Source organism: Symsagittifera roscoffensis, chromosome 8 (assembly GCF_963678635.1).
Source record: "Symsagittifera roscoffensis chromosome 8, txSymRosc1.1, whole genome shotgun sequence".
NCBI lineage: Eukaryota > Metazoa > Xenacoelomorpha > Acoela > Convolutidae > Symsagittifera > Symsagittifera roscoffensis.
This window is the reverse complement of record NC_087069.1, coordinates 36,723,741-36,739,753: the sequence shown is the minus strand read 5'-3', so window position 1 is coordinate 36,739,753 and position 16,013 is coordinate 36,723,741. Positions and strand designations below refer to the sequence as shown.

General features: G+C 34.0%; 2 protein-coding genes across 2 annotated transcripts in view; both read right to left on the bottom strand.

Annotated features, from left to right (window-relative positions):
• LOC134853360 (flotillin-2a-like) overlaps positions 1-16,013 on the bottom strand; it is a 424,983-nt gene that overhangs the window by 288,020 nt on the left and 120,950 nt on the right. The window lies entirely within an intron of this gene.
• LOC134853641 (phospholipid scramblase 1-like) lies at positions 5,904-15,817 on the bottom strand. Its single transcript, XM_063869646.1, has 5 exons — positions 15,745-15,817; positions 15,085-15,206; positions 12,821-12,933; positions 9,849-10,030; positions 5,904-6,139 (listed from the first exon to the last, which is right to left on the bottom strand). The coding sequence occupies exons 1-5, from the start codon at positions 15,815-15,817 to the stop codon at positions 5,904-5,906; spliced, it is 726 nt and encodes a 241-aa protein (XP_063725716.1).

The window sequence follows — 16,013 nt, the reverse complement described above, 5'->3', positions numbered from 1 at the left end:
CTTTGAATTTTCTCTTTCTGGAAATTTTCTGAAGAAGAAGTGCTGGCACAAGCACTGCTGCCTTATTAGCAATGAGTGCATTACAAGAGTTCCCAGCAAACGCAAAAAAAAAAAACCTACTTTCCTTCAGCACTCGAAGGAACTCTAAAAACAGTTGATTTCCAATGCACCACTTTTTCATACACTTCACCGATAACTCCACACATTTCTACACGATTGATTCCATGCCACATACAATCAGCATGTGAAGTCAAGGGTGTGTAATCTGGCGATTCACGACAAGGTGACATATCTGAAGCATCTGACATAGACAAACTTACTATACTCTGGGTTAAACTACTGTGTGTATTTTGATGCTCGACATCAAGAAGCTCAGTGGAACCGTTCTTTTGTTGTAAGCAATATTGTGAAGAGTCTGTTTTGCCGAATTTTGCATTGGCTTTGTCAAACCAGTCTGCTCGTGCTGAGAATCAACATTATCGAGCTCTTTTGAACAATCAATCTCATGAGTGAATCCAAATTAGGTCGGGGGACCTGTATGTCAACGAATTTTCCGCATCACCCGACTGTGATTAGCTGCAGGCCGAAACTCAAGTTGTTGTAGACCTTCTTCTAACACAAGAAAAATTTGATAAATAATATACACTCAACAGTCACTCGCACTGTCTTAAATTCAGCGTCGATCAAGACCCCCGTTCCTGTGCCTGCCTTTCCCTCGGCCCAGTAGACCCGCTTGCCCTATTTATGGTGGAGGGCCACCGTTATGGGTTGTAGAGGAGATGATGGTGTGGGTAGAGAATACTGATCAAGAAGTCAAGTAAGGGATTAAATAATTGGAATCAAATGAGCAAAAACATAAATTACGATCATAACACTCATGAGAGCAAAACAGAACACGTGCAATTTGTTTTCATTATCACCTAGATCAAAAGGTAGTATTATAAAACAAGATTATAAAACTAGATCAATAGGTAATATTTTTGTTTCGCTGTGAAATCTAATAGTTAAACTCCGTATTAAAGATAAGAAATCCATTAGGTTTTTCGTGATCTTTGCACTTTTGCTGTTGTGAAGACTTTTCATGAACTAATTTTGAGCCTAACTAACTTTAACAATTTTCCTGAAAAAAAACAAAAGAAAATCATCACGCCCCTTTCCAGATTTTTTACTACGTTCATCGACTCTCAGCCAGAAAACGTACATAAAACCGATACAGATCAAACTTGAGCACGAACAATTCGTAAGACTTTCTTCATTGTAAAAACAACGCAATCTAGATAAAAATTTGAATTTTGTCTTCAAATTTGAGAAACAATTATGTTATAAAAACAACTATAGCCAACAGACCGTTAGAAAAACTCAATGAACGCAAAGTAGTCGAAAAAAAGACTGATTTTTTTTTTTCAAATTTCAATAAAATAACGGATAAGTTTCCTAATTGTTTACAAATATATTATAAACTCTACAAAACAAACTTCAATTTCGGAAAAATTTGATAAACTTCTACTTTTTTGGCCGGAAACGATCTAAACACCAAGAATCTACATTTTTTTAATTAATTTAACTTTTGCTAAACGATGAGCAGACAGAAATACGTCTTTTCAAAAAAAAACGTTTTATCATCTAAAGTTCTACTCTAGTTAAACTTGGTTTACCGGTATGCTTTCTCTAAATTACACGACAAAACAAAAATTAAAACCCATTTTCTCGAATTCGTTTCTGCTTTTGGTGCTTTTTTGCGCTTTTGTTATTGGAGATAAAACTTTGCCCGTTCAGCAAACCACCTTGAATTGAATTTAGCTAGAAACTGTACTTAACTCGGCAATAAAATTAAATCAAAATGGAGCGCGACCACTTTAAGATTAGATTTAAGAAAAAACCAAAATCACGAACTGAAATTTGTCATTAAAAATTAACTTCCAAAATTGAAAATATATATATATTTATGTTTTTGAGCTCTGATGTTCAACTTAAGTGTTAATATTTGAATTTGATTTTATTATAAACCAACTTCGAGAAATATAATTTTGACTTCAAGTGATACCATTTTTCAGAAATCTAGCTCAAGCGGTTAGTGTTTATTTCTGATAGGAAGTATAGATAAATTATTCCTCTTTCGAAAACATAATTCCTTCACCTTTTTAGGCGCCATATCCTCTGACGTAATTGGAGTCTAAATTACCTTCTTTTTAGCAAATTAATTTGGAGGGCACTTTAAAAAGAATTGACACTCGATCCGCAAATCAGCAAAGACTAATATCAGTGCTTCACATCTGAGAAATTTTCTTAGTTTTTCTGTCGTAAAAAACACCCGTTAAGTTAAAAATGAAATTTTCTGTCAAGAGACAGCGATTTGGGAAAAATAGTTGAATTAATTTAGTCTGCTCTTGATTAAAACTCAAATTTGTTGTATCTGAACATATATTTTGCCAAGTATCAGACCTAAAATAATATCCAGAACTTTTTTTCGACCACTGAGTGGGGAGAAGCTGTCTTCGGCTTAGTTGTGAACCGAAACTTAAATTTCAAAAAAAAAACGTGTCGAGAAAAAACTGTTTCAAATTTTTGTTTAGTCTAATTTCGAGTAGGTACACCGAGCGAAGAGAAATTAAAGCATATACTAATAAATAAAAAAACTTCAGCCAAAAAAAAAAACTTCACATAAATCTATGAAACTGCCCTAGTTTCTTCGACAAAAACTCAACACGAAAAATTCAAACCTCTTTGAAATTTCAACTTATTTATTTTCAGATAAATTCTTTTTCAATTTCTTTCCTTGCCTCCCCTGAATTGGCCAGTAAAAAGCCTTTCACTCGATCTTCAAAATAGCAAATAGATTTTCTTCGCAGCTCATTTCTCATAGCGCTCACTGAGAGGCGGAATATATTTTTTTCATCCATCCAACAGTTATTTCAACTTTCACGTTGGCGAGTAAGCTCTGAACTATGCTGACTAGAGCTTTTTTGCATGAAAACGAAATCAGTGAGAAGTTTCAATTGGGCACTTAAAGTTCAGTAAGTACAGACAGTTCATCAGGGAAATCATTTCACATTTAGTAACAGTATTTCTATCTACTTAAAACAGTTACTCTAACTGCAAAATATAATCCACGCAGCTGATCAAAGAAGCAACTTTCGATGTTTTTTGGTTGAGCCTTTAGTTGATTTTAAAAAAATCTTCAATAGTTTACAAAAGCATGCATTTCATTTGATATGCAAAAGTCAAACATAAGCAAAATCTCAAAATACGAAAGCTACAAATGCATTAAAAATGAGTTCAAGCTTCGTAGATCTAAGCACATGAATTATTTAAATTAGCTGGGAAATCGAGCTAAAGCGTGAGAAACTTAGCGCCTTCTTCAATTGATAAAAACGCCAAATGACCGCACCTGTTCTTTTGTCGACCATATATTAAAAATAAGAACTACCAATTTTTAGCCACAATGTAGAAAAAATTGATTTTTAAAAGCGTGAAAATACGCGGAGAAATTTGGCTAAAGCCTATTGAATCAGTTTTTCATTTACAAAAATGACACCTCGATACCCAAAATTTCATTTCAGTCATCTTTTTTTATTTTTTTAAAATTTTGATGATAGTTTTTTAGCAACAAAATAGAATAAAACTGCGGTTTCTTCTTAGAGACATTATCTGGTAAATTTTAAAGCATCTAAAAATGAATTGACAAATTGACATTATTTTGAGACCAGAAGAACAAAAATAGAAATGCAAAATTTCTCGAGTAGCATTTCAATTATCGAACAAAAATAAGCATCATTCAATTAGTAAAATAAGCATCATTCAATTAGTAAAATAAGCATCATTCCACAGAGAAGAGATAAAGAGAAAATTGTTTAATGAAGGAAACTTAAATTACGTTTTCCAAAAGATAAAAATTATTGTTACCATGAATTGAGAAGGAAGTTAAAATAGAAGTTGACATTTAAGGTAAACTACAACCATTGAATGTTATCCTGTTTTATAAAAGACACATTTAATGTATGGGGATGGCGGATGTACAAGGAAAACTTACTAAAAATAAAATTTTACCAAATTAAGTCCCAAATTATTCTCTGTCGAGTTTTTAGAAAGCCGCGACAATGGCAAGTCGACCGTGTTCACTTGTCACGTGTGCATGTTTATACGTAGTCTGACAATTGCTGTGTTGTTGTGGACCACGAGATGGTTGTTCGATCTAAAAAACATAACGCGAGGCTAAATTATATTTTATGCTTGTTAGGTACTCGGTTGATTTGGAGTAAAATGGACTGAATTTATAAAGTGTATTTTATTTATCTATATTACCAAAAAGAAATCAGTCCAATTATGCTATTAAGAAGGTTGGGTAAGACAGTGCCGAAGTAAGAGAGTGCCGAAAACAAAAATTTGTTAAAGAGTGCCGAAAATTTGTTAAAGAGTGCAGAAACTGACTTATTTGTCGTGAACTAATTGAGAAAAGAAAGTTTTGTTTGCTCATCGATTTTGGCGCCAAAATTGAGTCTGAACAAGTTTATTTGTCGTGAACTAATTGAGAAAAGAAAAGAAAGTTTTGTTTGCTCATCGATTTTGGCGCCAAAATTGAGTCTGAACAAGTTTCAAGTGTCATTATTAATTTTCCCGCCAAAAGCTAGCCTCTTAAATTGCGTTCCAATATTTCCCGCCTTTTTCGGCACTCTCTAACTTCGGCACGGTTACATGTCAGTATTTAGACAGCCGCGTATTCATACTGGTCAGTATTTAGACAAATACTGTTTCAACCAATCAGAATCGAGACAAAGAAGAAATTAATAATTATTATTTATTTTGGATTATTTATGTTTTTTCTCGATTCTGATTGGTTGAAACAGTATTTGTCTAAATACTGACCAGTATGAATACGCGGCTGTCTAAATACTGGCCGCACTCCCTTCGGCACTGTCTGACGCCCCCATTAAGAACAATGGAAAAAAATTGACTTGTGAGCATGAAAAAACTATTCGTTCTTTTTATGAACACTTCATAACAACCAATATGGTGGCCAGTCAATAAGCAGAATGGTCTAAGAGCAGAATGGGTCCAAGAGCAGAAAAATTGAAAAACATCAACTTCTATAAGCTAATCGGTAAAATAGTTATCAGAAATGTTGATAATAGCAAAGCAACGATCATTTTATGCATAATTTGAGCAATTTAAACAAGAATTTTTTTAAAAATTGAATCAAGAAACTTAGTCAATTCATGCGTAATTTATTCGTTTTCTTGGTATTTTTCGACGATTCTAATAATTGTTTTATCAATTAGCCTGTATAAACCAAAGTAAGTAAATATTTTTCTGTTTTTCTGCTCTTGGACCCATTCTGCACATGGACCATTCTGCTTATTGCTCCTCCTCCAACCGATATATTTCCAACCTCATTATTTACAAAAATTACTGCACATGCGTGTCTTTGATGTTGCTTCATTTCTTTAGTTTCTGCCGAATTCGGTGTAGTGATTGTTCTAGATGTTTTCAAATCAATTCCACCTTTAATCCGGAAGTGGAAATCAAATAAGAGAAGCTTGAACTGAAAACAACTCATAATAAAAATAGTGATGGGAACTCGTTTAAAAGAATAACCCTTATAAACCTTGTTCAGAAGTATGGTCGTGAAAAACTAGCTATGAACCCAAATAAAAGTCTGACAGAAAAGTTGTTACAGTAGTTTCTAAGAAGGAATTTCTTTTGCCAGGAATTGAAAATTCTGATTATTTAGTGCTACATCTAAGGAAGAAATGTGAACAAGTTTTTTTTTCTTTTCATCCCCTTGAAGTACTACAATTAGATTTGAAATGGTCTGGCGGGACCACACTTCAAGTTGAGCTCTGAACGGGACTCATTGAAAACGGCAGAAAAAATGTATAATAATAATAATAACCAAGTTGTTGTTTTTAGTTGTTGTTCTGCTGCTCGAAGAACATGAAGTCGATGAGGAATGCGGCGCCCATCAGCACAGCCTTGGCCTTCACGTCCAGGTCCATGGGGAAGTTGATAGAGAATGAGTTAGCATTGGTGAACATCTCAGTGGCCAGTCCTCTCCACTTCTTCTTCACTACCCCGATAGTCTGGCTCTTGTCCAGAGTCTGGATCTCAAAGTCAGCACAACAGTCGCACACGCACAGAGGACCTAGTCAAACAAGCACGCATAGTTCATTCCAAATTATTGGGGACAATCTCGGTAATCTTGATCTACTCTATTGATAAAAAAAGGTGCTTTTCAGGCTACTAGAAGTATATTTATGCAGAAGCTCATTACCGGCTATGTCTATTAGTCTCGAAAAAATGATGCTTAAACCAGAGAAAAAACAACTTCTTAACATAGTCAACATACAAATAAAAAAGAGCCAATCAAATTGAGGAAACCGAAAAAAATGCGTTCAAGATTTTTAGGATTACTAAGACTGTCTCTTAGAAAATTTTCATAAACCTAACCCAATTCAAGGAAACTAGGTCTACGATTTTTTTATTCCGGTTGGAATTCTGAAAACTGAAGGTCATTTTTGAAACATAGAAATCACGTTTTTTCGCGCACATTTTGAAGGAGGCAGTAATTTGCCTTCCATTTACCAGATGAGATTCAATTGAGCTTGAAAATATAAGCAAAGCAAAGCTTCACCCAACTTGCGTTAAATTAAAATCATAGCATGCAAAACTAGACGACCAATCGAGACAATTAATCTCTTATCAGATGAACCAAAATATTGAGGCCAAATGAACAATTCCAGCGAAAAAAAAGAGGAAATTATTAAACACCCACGTTGGGGTGAAATCAACATAAACACAAATTAACAAATTTTAAAAAAAAATAGAATGCAGACATGCTCAAAAGTTGCCTGAAAACCTCACAGAAGTGACTAAATCTTACAGAAAATACCACGCTCAAGTCACTATACCAACCCAACCATCCTTGAAAACCAGTAGTTCGTTTGAATGGCTCTTTTCCACATCCCTCAGCTTTGTATATTCTTATTTTTTTCAGTTTAAAAAATTACAGTTAAATTTACAATGCAAAGTATGAAGAGCCTTTAGGCTCAGCGAAGTTGCCTCTTGATCTTGCTTAGCCTATAAAATAGTGACATTTTTTGCGACTTTCGGCGAATATATATAGAAGGAATATAGTCTCACTAATATAGCGATCTAAATAAGTCAACAAGAAAAACACAGCCAACAGACAATCTTCGAAGTGTTACTCTATTCAAGAAACTTGAAAAACGAGAAATATTTTTTCCAGCTTCAAAGATATGAACCAAATGCAAATAAAAACTATTCATTAACATTAAATTTCCTGTTAATTACAATAATTTCAAAACAAGCTTCTATACTATGTCATGTATTATAAAAACAATCAACCCGAACGCGATGCTGCGCTTCGCACGCAAACACTAGGAAAAATGATAGAAAAAAGGTAGCAACATAAACTGAAATAAGAAAAAAGATGAAACTACGCCTTGAATAATACAACTTTTGCTGTGGCGGAAACAATCCTACGACCAGGAGATTTATAGCCCCCTGTCTTCGCATCTGTGCTATGAGCTTTGATGACTTGCAAACACTAGCCAGAAAGAAGGCAGCACTTTATGCTAATAAATTGTCGATGCCATGCAGCAAAAGTGGCACCAAATACAAATACACACTATTTTGAATGTAAAAATTTAGAATATAACAAACTGGGCATCCGCACTAACTTGACATGAAAAAAATTTCAAAGCATTAAGCCAAAATATATAAATTATGCATTTAAAAAAATTTTTGAGATGTATTGTGATGGAAATTTCGGAAATCGAGTTTTTATTTTTGTATTGTTGCTTTTTTTTCGGTTCATTTAATGATTCAAAAAAGGATCAACTATGTTTACTTATTACTAATCGAATATCAAAACACATGCTATCAAAAATTATAGAAGTTCCCCAAAAGCGGCACAAACATTTGCGACTAAGGTGGAAAAAAAGAAGTTGTACTATAAGACTACGCTCGCTCAAGCTCAATAGTGAAATATGGAGCAAAAAAGCTACTTTGAATAACAAACATAAGCAGTAATGTATTTTACTTAATTTACAAAAGATTTCAGCTTTCTTCAGGTATAGAATTCGGGAACGAAATGTTTGGCTACCGGATTTTCTCCATTGTTTTGATCGAACAAAAAGAACTTATAGTTTCCGATATTTCATGGTTCTACTATTACTTGGTAGATTTTTAAATCAGATGAACCGACGACACCGAGAAAAGAGACAAAGGGATCAAATTCGTACCATGGAATCAATTTTAGAGTATGGTGGACCAGAAACAAAAACAAACAAAGATAACCGGCGGCTGTGCAATTAGCACAATGTTCCGAACATTTTCTTAAAAAACTACAAAAAGTTTTTTTTCCACTAAAGTATCATTTGTTTTTTTTTGCGTGGTGCGATGAAATGATTTAAGCCAAAGCCTAAAATTTAGATATATTTGACAGTCAAAGTATAACTAGTTTGCGAACACTTGGGTCAGAAAATCCTAACACTCAGAAGAAGGATGACACAAAGTTCTATAACAGGATTGGCATTTATGAAGATACCCAACAGAAGGTTAAATGAAGTAAAAGAAAAAAAAATTAAAACGTTTGCACAATATTCAATTTTCGAAGAAAAAACATTTCAGGTTGAAACTTTTCGAATTTCAAAAACACTTAATAAAATATATAAAATCTATTTTCGAAACTTGAGTTCGTTCATGTTTTTAGCGCTTTTTCCGCTTTCGTTATGAGAGAGCGCAATCTAACTACTATTTAGCAAAAGAATTTGATTTGAACTAATAAAGTGCATGCATACCTATATGCATTCATCAATACATTAATTTAAATGAATGCACTTCTGTAGTTAATGGAGCATTTCTCCTGAAGAAAAAATATCAATACATTTTCCAATCTTTCAACAGCCATGTGTAGAGAATGAGGGAGCATGCTACCTTACTCCAGCCATCAAATGTTTGGTACTTCGCCTCGATTAGCACATATAAAAAATCCTTAGTAGCTCTACGTCAAGTCTAGACATATTAGCATAGCCAATCGAAGATTGAAAAAGAATAATGAACGCAAGTGAACATTTAAAAAAAACACTGACTATGTTGAGCAAACGTCAACTTTCGAATTTCAATGAAAAAAATAGATGCTCTTTCAGCTCTTTGAATTTCTAGAACGACTTAAGATTGGCAGTATTTTGATAACATTAACCCAGCTTGAGAAACATGAAAATTAAATTCCACTTTCAAAACTAGAAATCGTTCAAGTTTTTTTTGCGCCATTTCCGCATTCGTATTTGGAGAGTGCTATTTACGTCACTTTCAGCAGATGAATTTCAAATGAACTCAAAAATTGTACATATACTCAAACGCATTCATAAATGCCTGGATATGTATGAATGCACTTGCAGTCATTCGAGTATTTTAAGACTTTTTCCTGAAAAAAAATCACCAAGACCTATATAAGAGTCTTCACTGCGTTCATTACCCTTAAAAAGCCGAGAAGAATATCAGGTATGACTTTATTTAGAAAGATAAGAATATATTGTTCGAAGGAAAAATAGAGCCAAAAACAACCTTGTACGAAAGAAAAAGTTGAAAACAACCTTGTTCGGAAGAATAAAAAAATACAAATAATTCAAAACAAATACCGATTCGCTGTTTAGGATTGTTTTACAATCAATTCATTGAAACAATTTTTCTCGACTACATCATTTTTCTCAGCATCTAGTCATATCTCAGAACGCATTATTTTTTTTAGCTAACCAGGACTTTCAGAGTAGTTTTCGAGTGGTATCTGTGCACCGATTTAACATTATGAAAAAAGCCGATTGATGTACCTTGTACATGCAGTATCTGGTTTCCCTGAGCGTCTATGATCTTGTACTCCGGAATACAGCAATACTGTCCCTGTCTTACTTTGCCCAGTGGTTCTCCCGAGGGTGTCTCCACCATCACCTCAAAGGCACAGTTACACGAGTCTGCACAACATGAAGCTCCTACACAGCATCTGAACTCACGCCTAAACAGAGACAAAAAAATGCAAATTATAGTTACTTGCAAGTTACTTTTTCTCCGAAATTCTCAACCAAATTTTTACCCCAAAAATGGGTCTATTTGGCTTTTTTCAATTGATCAAAAATTACGCTGAAACTACTTTGTTAATTGATGTCAGAAGAAGCCTCCTACATAGCCCAACAAAGTTTAAGAAGGGTTAAATCTCCAAAAACCAGTATAAGAGAAAATTTTTTTTTTGATAGTCAATAAATGTGATTTTTACTGTATAAGACCCAGAATCTCTGTTTAAAAACTAATTTTGAACAATTTGCGCACATTTTTGGAGATTTAACTCTACTTAAATTTTGTTAAGCTGTGTAAGAGGCTTCTTCTGACATAATTTTCTAATCAATTAACAGAGTAGTTTCAGCGTAACTTTTGATCAATTGAAAAAAGCCAAAATGACCCATTTTTGGGGTAAAAATTTGGTTGAGAATTTCGGAGAAAAAGTTGCACCATATTAATTCTGATGAAATTCTAAGCAACTTTTGTTCTCTTCATTTTTTGTCTAATCTTAACCCAACTTGAGAACAACGCGTTTGAAAATTCAAGTTATGTTCGTTTTGTTCGGATAATTTAAATCAGCACTGTATTTAAAAAATATATCCCAAAGAGTAAAATAAAATCTCGCCATTTAGCATCTGACGAAGACTCAACAAAATTAACTCTAAGAATTTTGAAAATGACTGTCATGCTTTTTACTTGCCCAGCTAAGAGGTTATTTAATTAATTATAAGATCTCTAAAATACACATTACTATAAAATCTCATTATCTGTTTACGTGCCTCTAGCCAGGTAATAAAATTTACTGTCCCCCACACTCGTGAATTGCTGCGCCCACTCTGTTCTCTTACTTTTATTATTCTGAGATAACGGGATGTCTCAAAACACGGAAATACCCAGAAATTTAAATAAAGTTTCTAAATTAGATTCTAATCAAGCTGTACATTCGACATCCAACAGAAAATGAGTTCTTTTTAGACACCAGAGTCCCAGAATAAAATTCTGGAGTTTTTGAAATAAATGAAACTCATTAGTGGTTAACGCTTTTCCAATACTCCCGAACGCCACCAAGATTTTTCGGCAACGAGTACAAAAAACAGGTTTACTGGATTTTTCAGACAAGGAAATATCATTGCGCCGAACTCTGTTGTAGCCTTATTAAAAACAATTTCCAAGTGATAAACGACCTGTCAAAGCAGCATCAGAATTTCGATCGAAATAAAGTTTAAACTGTAAAATTCAGAAGTTTTGTAAATTTGTTCAGGCTGCCCATCAAATTTCAAGGAAAACGAAACGCCTAACTTTGAGATTACGTCAATTTTGATCTCATTTGTTGAAACAAAATTTAACTTCACAAGGGATACATTCGCTCGGATGTAGACTTGCTTTAAAAAGAAACACATTACTTTGACAAAATAGGACTGAATATTCCCCCTCATTTGGTACCTACTAATCAAATTCCACACCTCTTACAAGAAAAAGTACTTATTGCCTTCCAAACAAAGCAGTATTTTTGCTCTAAATGTATGAGCTCTTGCAATTTTTTTAATTTTTTGGAGTTTTAGTTTTCCTGCATTCTGAGTGTTCGAAATATCTACTTAAAAATTTCTTTCCCTTTCTTAAAGGGGGATTGCTATATCGATGCAAAAACATGCTGTTAAAGCTTTTATCAAGTCTTCTACCGTTGTATTTAGCAGACGAGACAACATTTAAGTCAATGTCGATGACTTAGGACTAATTTCATTTTAGAGCAGAAAATAATCCGTTATAGGGGCAGTTTTTGTTACGTAAGAACAAGCTAAACTCCCGTGCCCGGTTTCAACGGGCAGTTTTTTTAGTGCTGAATAACGGGAAAAACTCGAATGTGCACCTCGCTGTTTGTAAATGAGCCATTTTTCGACTTTAAAGGGGTTGTCCCACAGGTCTTCAACCTTAAAAGTGATCGGCTTCAATGGACAATTTGAGAGTGGCGTATGTCAAATGTAATAGCATTAGAGTTTGGGCATTTGTTTCCGATATTACAATCCAAAATCGACAGGTGTTACTTAGTTGTGCGCGTAAGTTTTCTGACGGCTGTTTCCTTCGCAAGCTATTTCTGGAGTTTCAAAAGATGTTTACTGGTAAAGTAGTTGACTACCTCATCAAAGTGAACTGATTTTATTGCGACTTTGTAGTGATCTCAAACTAAGTAACCCTTTTCAATAATTTTTTGACGCTGCCATACTCTTATTCCGCAAGTACTGATTTGATAAGTCTTTTGATAAACATTGGTTTGTTTGGTTGAGGTGGTCAACTGTTATGGTTGATGACAAAGGGATCGAATGTCTAGTAACCATTCCCTACTACTCATTCACCGGCAATACTCACAAAGAAGGTGTTCAATTGGCGTCAGTTTTGTGCGGCTAGTTACAAAACTAAGCGCTGTGTTTTGTCCAGTTTGTAGATATTTCTACAGATTCTCACTTATTTAGGGTTTCTAGACAGGGACTGCATAATTCAAAACACTACGCCCAATGGCCTTATAAAAATGCGTAGTGTTTCTTTGCAGCATCCCGAGATTGTTCCTGAGTGTTTTTAGTAAACTTTACCGTTTTTTTAAATTAATTTATCACTGAGGTAATGCAATCAGTGATGCATGTGTTCCTTTCTGTGCCCAAGTATGCACCCTGCCGTCCAAAATGATCGATTTATTGAATTCCGTATTGTAATAAAGGTATTGAATGGATTTGTGTACATGAGTGTTTGTTGCTACCTGAATCGCATGACCTCCTGTCCGTAGTTGTCAGTAATGTGGAGGATGAATCCCCTGTTGGGACCACAGCACTGCCTCATCAAGCAGGTCGACTCCTCCTGAGCGAAGAAGAACTACAACACAAAGCAAGAGTGCAGATTAATTGCATACTTAGCACTTAACACAATCATTATTCACAACAATCATGTATGACTGGAATACAATTCTGATACATTAACAGTAAAGATATTACGAAAGCAAAAAAGATCTGCCTGGTATATTTTATTTCATTATTTTGAGACTGCCTATTTCAAAAGTACATGCAAAAAATGGTCAAATATTTGATTGCTCTTTCCAATGTGTTTTGTATACATTTACTTTTTCCATTCTCCATAAATGATCATAAAAGGTAATCAGCCTCATTCGAACTATTTTTAACAACAGCTAATTCGCTATATGTAATTAATGAGTCGAGAACCCTAAACATTTCCCTTCCAACTACTTTCCCCACGCCGATTTTTAATAAAAAATAATAAATTCATTTCAAAGTAATTTACAGTTAGTACACTTCGGAGGACGTCAAAAGGCAGCGAGCCTGTCAAGCACGCCTCAAAAGTATAGTAAATTAGATTTTTTCTGTGTAACCGCAGGTATTTACTGCAAAAAAAAAACAGAAAAAAAACGGTTCAAAAACCTTTTTAGGTGCGGCATTATTTGAATCTAGTGTTTTCAACTTTCACCAGAAGAACTTACTTAAGATCTTGTTGTCTAGTATGTACAAATCTCGAAATTGATGAACTAATTTTGTCAATTCTTTTTCCTTTAGTTGCATTGCTTTATCTATAAAACTATCAAACTTGATAAAAATTGGATAAGTTTCATATTCTTGGACTAGTGGCTCTTAATTTATTTGATGTCATTTTTTTTAAATGTTCGTGAGCCTTCGTTTCGTTTTTTTTTGGTTTGAGTTGAGACATTGCTCTATTGTTTCATTTGTTATTAAATTGTTTATAGCGGAGCAGGAATGTTCATTTCTTGTTACTTTAGTTGATGTTTTAGTCAATTGATAGACACCAAGATCCTTGCTTGAGTAAAATTTGTGATCTCTTTTAATGTTTCTCAAACTATCCGTTCTTTTAAAGTTAAAAAGAATGCGATTTGGAGAATTTTATATATTTTTCAATTCCATTTTATTTGCTAACCTGTATAATAGAACTCCATATTACAATGACGGTTCTACATATGCTTTATAAAATTTAACTTTTTTATTGAAAAACATTCTGTAGTGATAAATTTCGACTGTGAGCATTGAGTTTTTTTATTTAGTTGATCTGCTGCTTATAATTAAGCTTTTCATCTAACACCACACCAAGGAACTGATTCTTCCTTATATTCTAGCTCATGACCTTTGATATTGATACTAGGAAGTGGCTGTTTTCTACAGTTTTAACTTCCCTTTTATGTATCAGTACAACTTTCGCTATTTTTAGTGCATCAAGAAAATAATGATCTAAAGAACATCGATTGAATGAAGCTGCTTAGTATTCGCATAACGCTGGGTTTATAAATATCAGAATAAAATTACTTAATTCGGTATTATCATAAGACAATTTGTTTGCTTAACTTTTAATTTGGTCCAATATTTCTTGACTATCAGTTTGTTTTAGTACAAAAATATATTGAGTTTCATATTATTTCATATGTTTAGCGAGAGATGGACCTACATTCAGATGAGAAGCCATTCAAGGAGTCCGGTATTTAATTAAGACCATTTATCCACGGGGGAAAGGACCAACACAAGAGCTGTACAGCTCATCACGGCGAACCGTTGTTGTGCCCCTGTTTAAGAACTACATGCAATTTTTTTTTGTTAAGGTAACTTTTAATCTGTTAAGGTAACTTTTAATGTTCTATTTTAATCCTTTTCACTACTGCGTTATCTTTATTTCTCGCAGTTGTGTCTTTTCTGGTTGCTATGTTTTTTTACAGTATTATTCACCCATTCCTTTATTTTGTTTCGCTCGTTTGTTTTATTTTTCTTTGGAGCTACACTATCTTTTGCTTGTTTATCACTTCGTATAAGCGTGTTACTAAAATGTCAAAGTTTTTTTTCATTCAGTTAACCTCACTCTTCTTGCAAAACGCGTTGACACTCGTTACCAGGCTCATTAATATTATGATTATTATTAATATTATTAAGAACTTAGTGGTTTTTCCACAAGGGGTTCCCCCTCGACCATCCGTCAGAGTTTATTAGGGGTACAGCTCTTTATACTCAAGTGTACCTGCTGATTGAGTGAGTTGTAGATCTCGTATCTGTTTCTCTCCTCCCACCCTGTGAATATCTCCATGCAGTCCTTCTTCTGTCTAATCAACACCTGGTCAATCTGGGTCAGATATTCCAGACCTACAGAACAATGAATGGCACCACATATAAACGTACGCGAAGAATTAGAATCTGTCGCTTTTCTAGCTAATTTTATTAAAAACAGGTTCAATGAGAATATTATAATCCTCATCAAAGACAGTTGAAACGGGTCAAACAATTCAAGGAGACGAACTTAAATTATTATTTAAAAAAAAACATCCAAGCTTCAAAATTTGGAAAAAAAATATCACGTTAAAGTTTTGAAATTCAAAGAATAGGCATTTTACTCAGTTGCGAATTCAAATTTCGAAAAAAATTAACGTTATATTGCACGATTTGCAGAAAAATATAATTTCTGCAGCTATAACGAGCGAACAGAGGCCAACATCCATGCATGTAGAAAATAACTGAATTTTTTTCCCCTTTTAAAAACCACTAAAATTTCAAGCTCATAGTAATTTTTTTTGCTAATAGCCGGAAAACGTGACTGTAGAGCCATGAAAAATATTGCGTTCCAAAGGGCTACATGAATAAGGATGCTATCTATCATTCGCTTTGAAAAATTATCGATGCCTACCTGGTGGACATCCTGGTATCCCTTGGGGTTTGCTCATCCATTCTGAGTTGTACTGGTTGTTTTGCGCCTGCATCTTAAAGCCTGTGGTCGATTTTATCTATACTTTTTAAACTGACACTCACGTCAAAATGTGTCTGAAACCAATATGATGTCACGCAACGACTCATTCAACTCGTACGTTGACGCAAGCAAAAACTGTATAGATCAAGTTTTTTAAAATAAACATGACGTTATGTAACTGAGTATGTTAGTGGTATGAATGTTTCAAA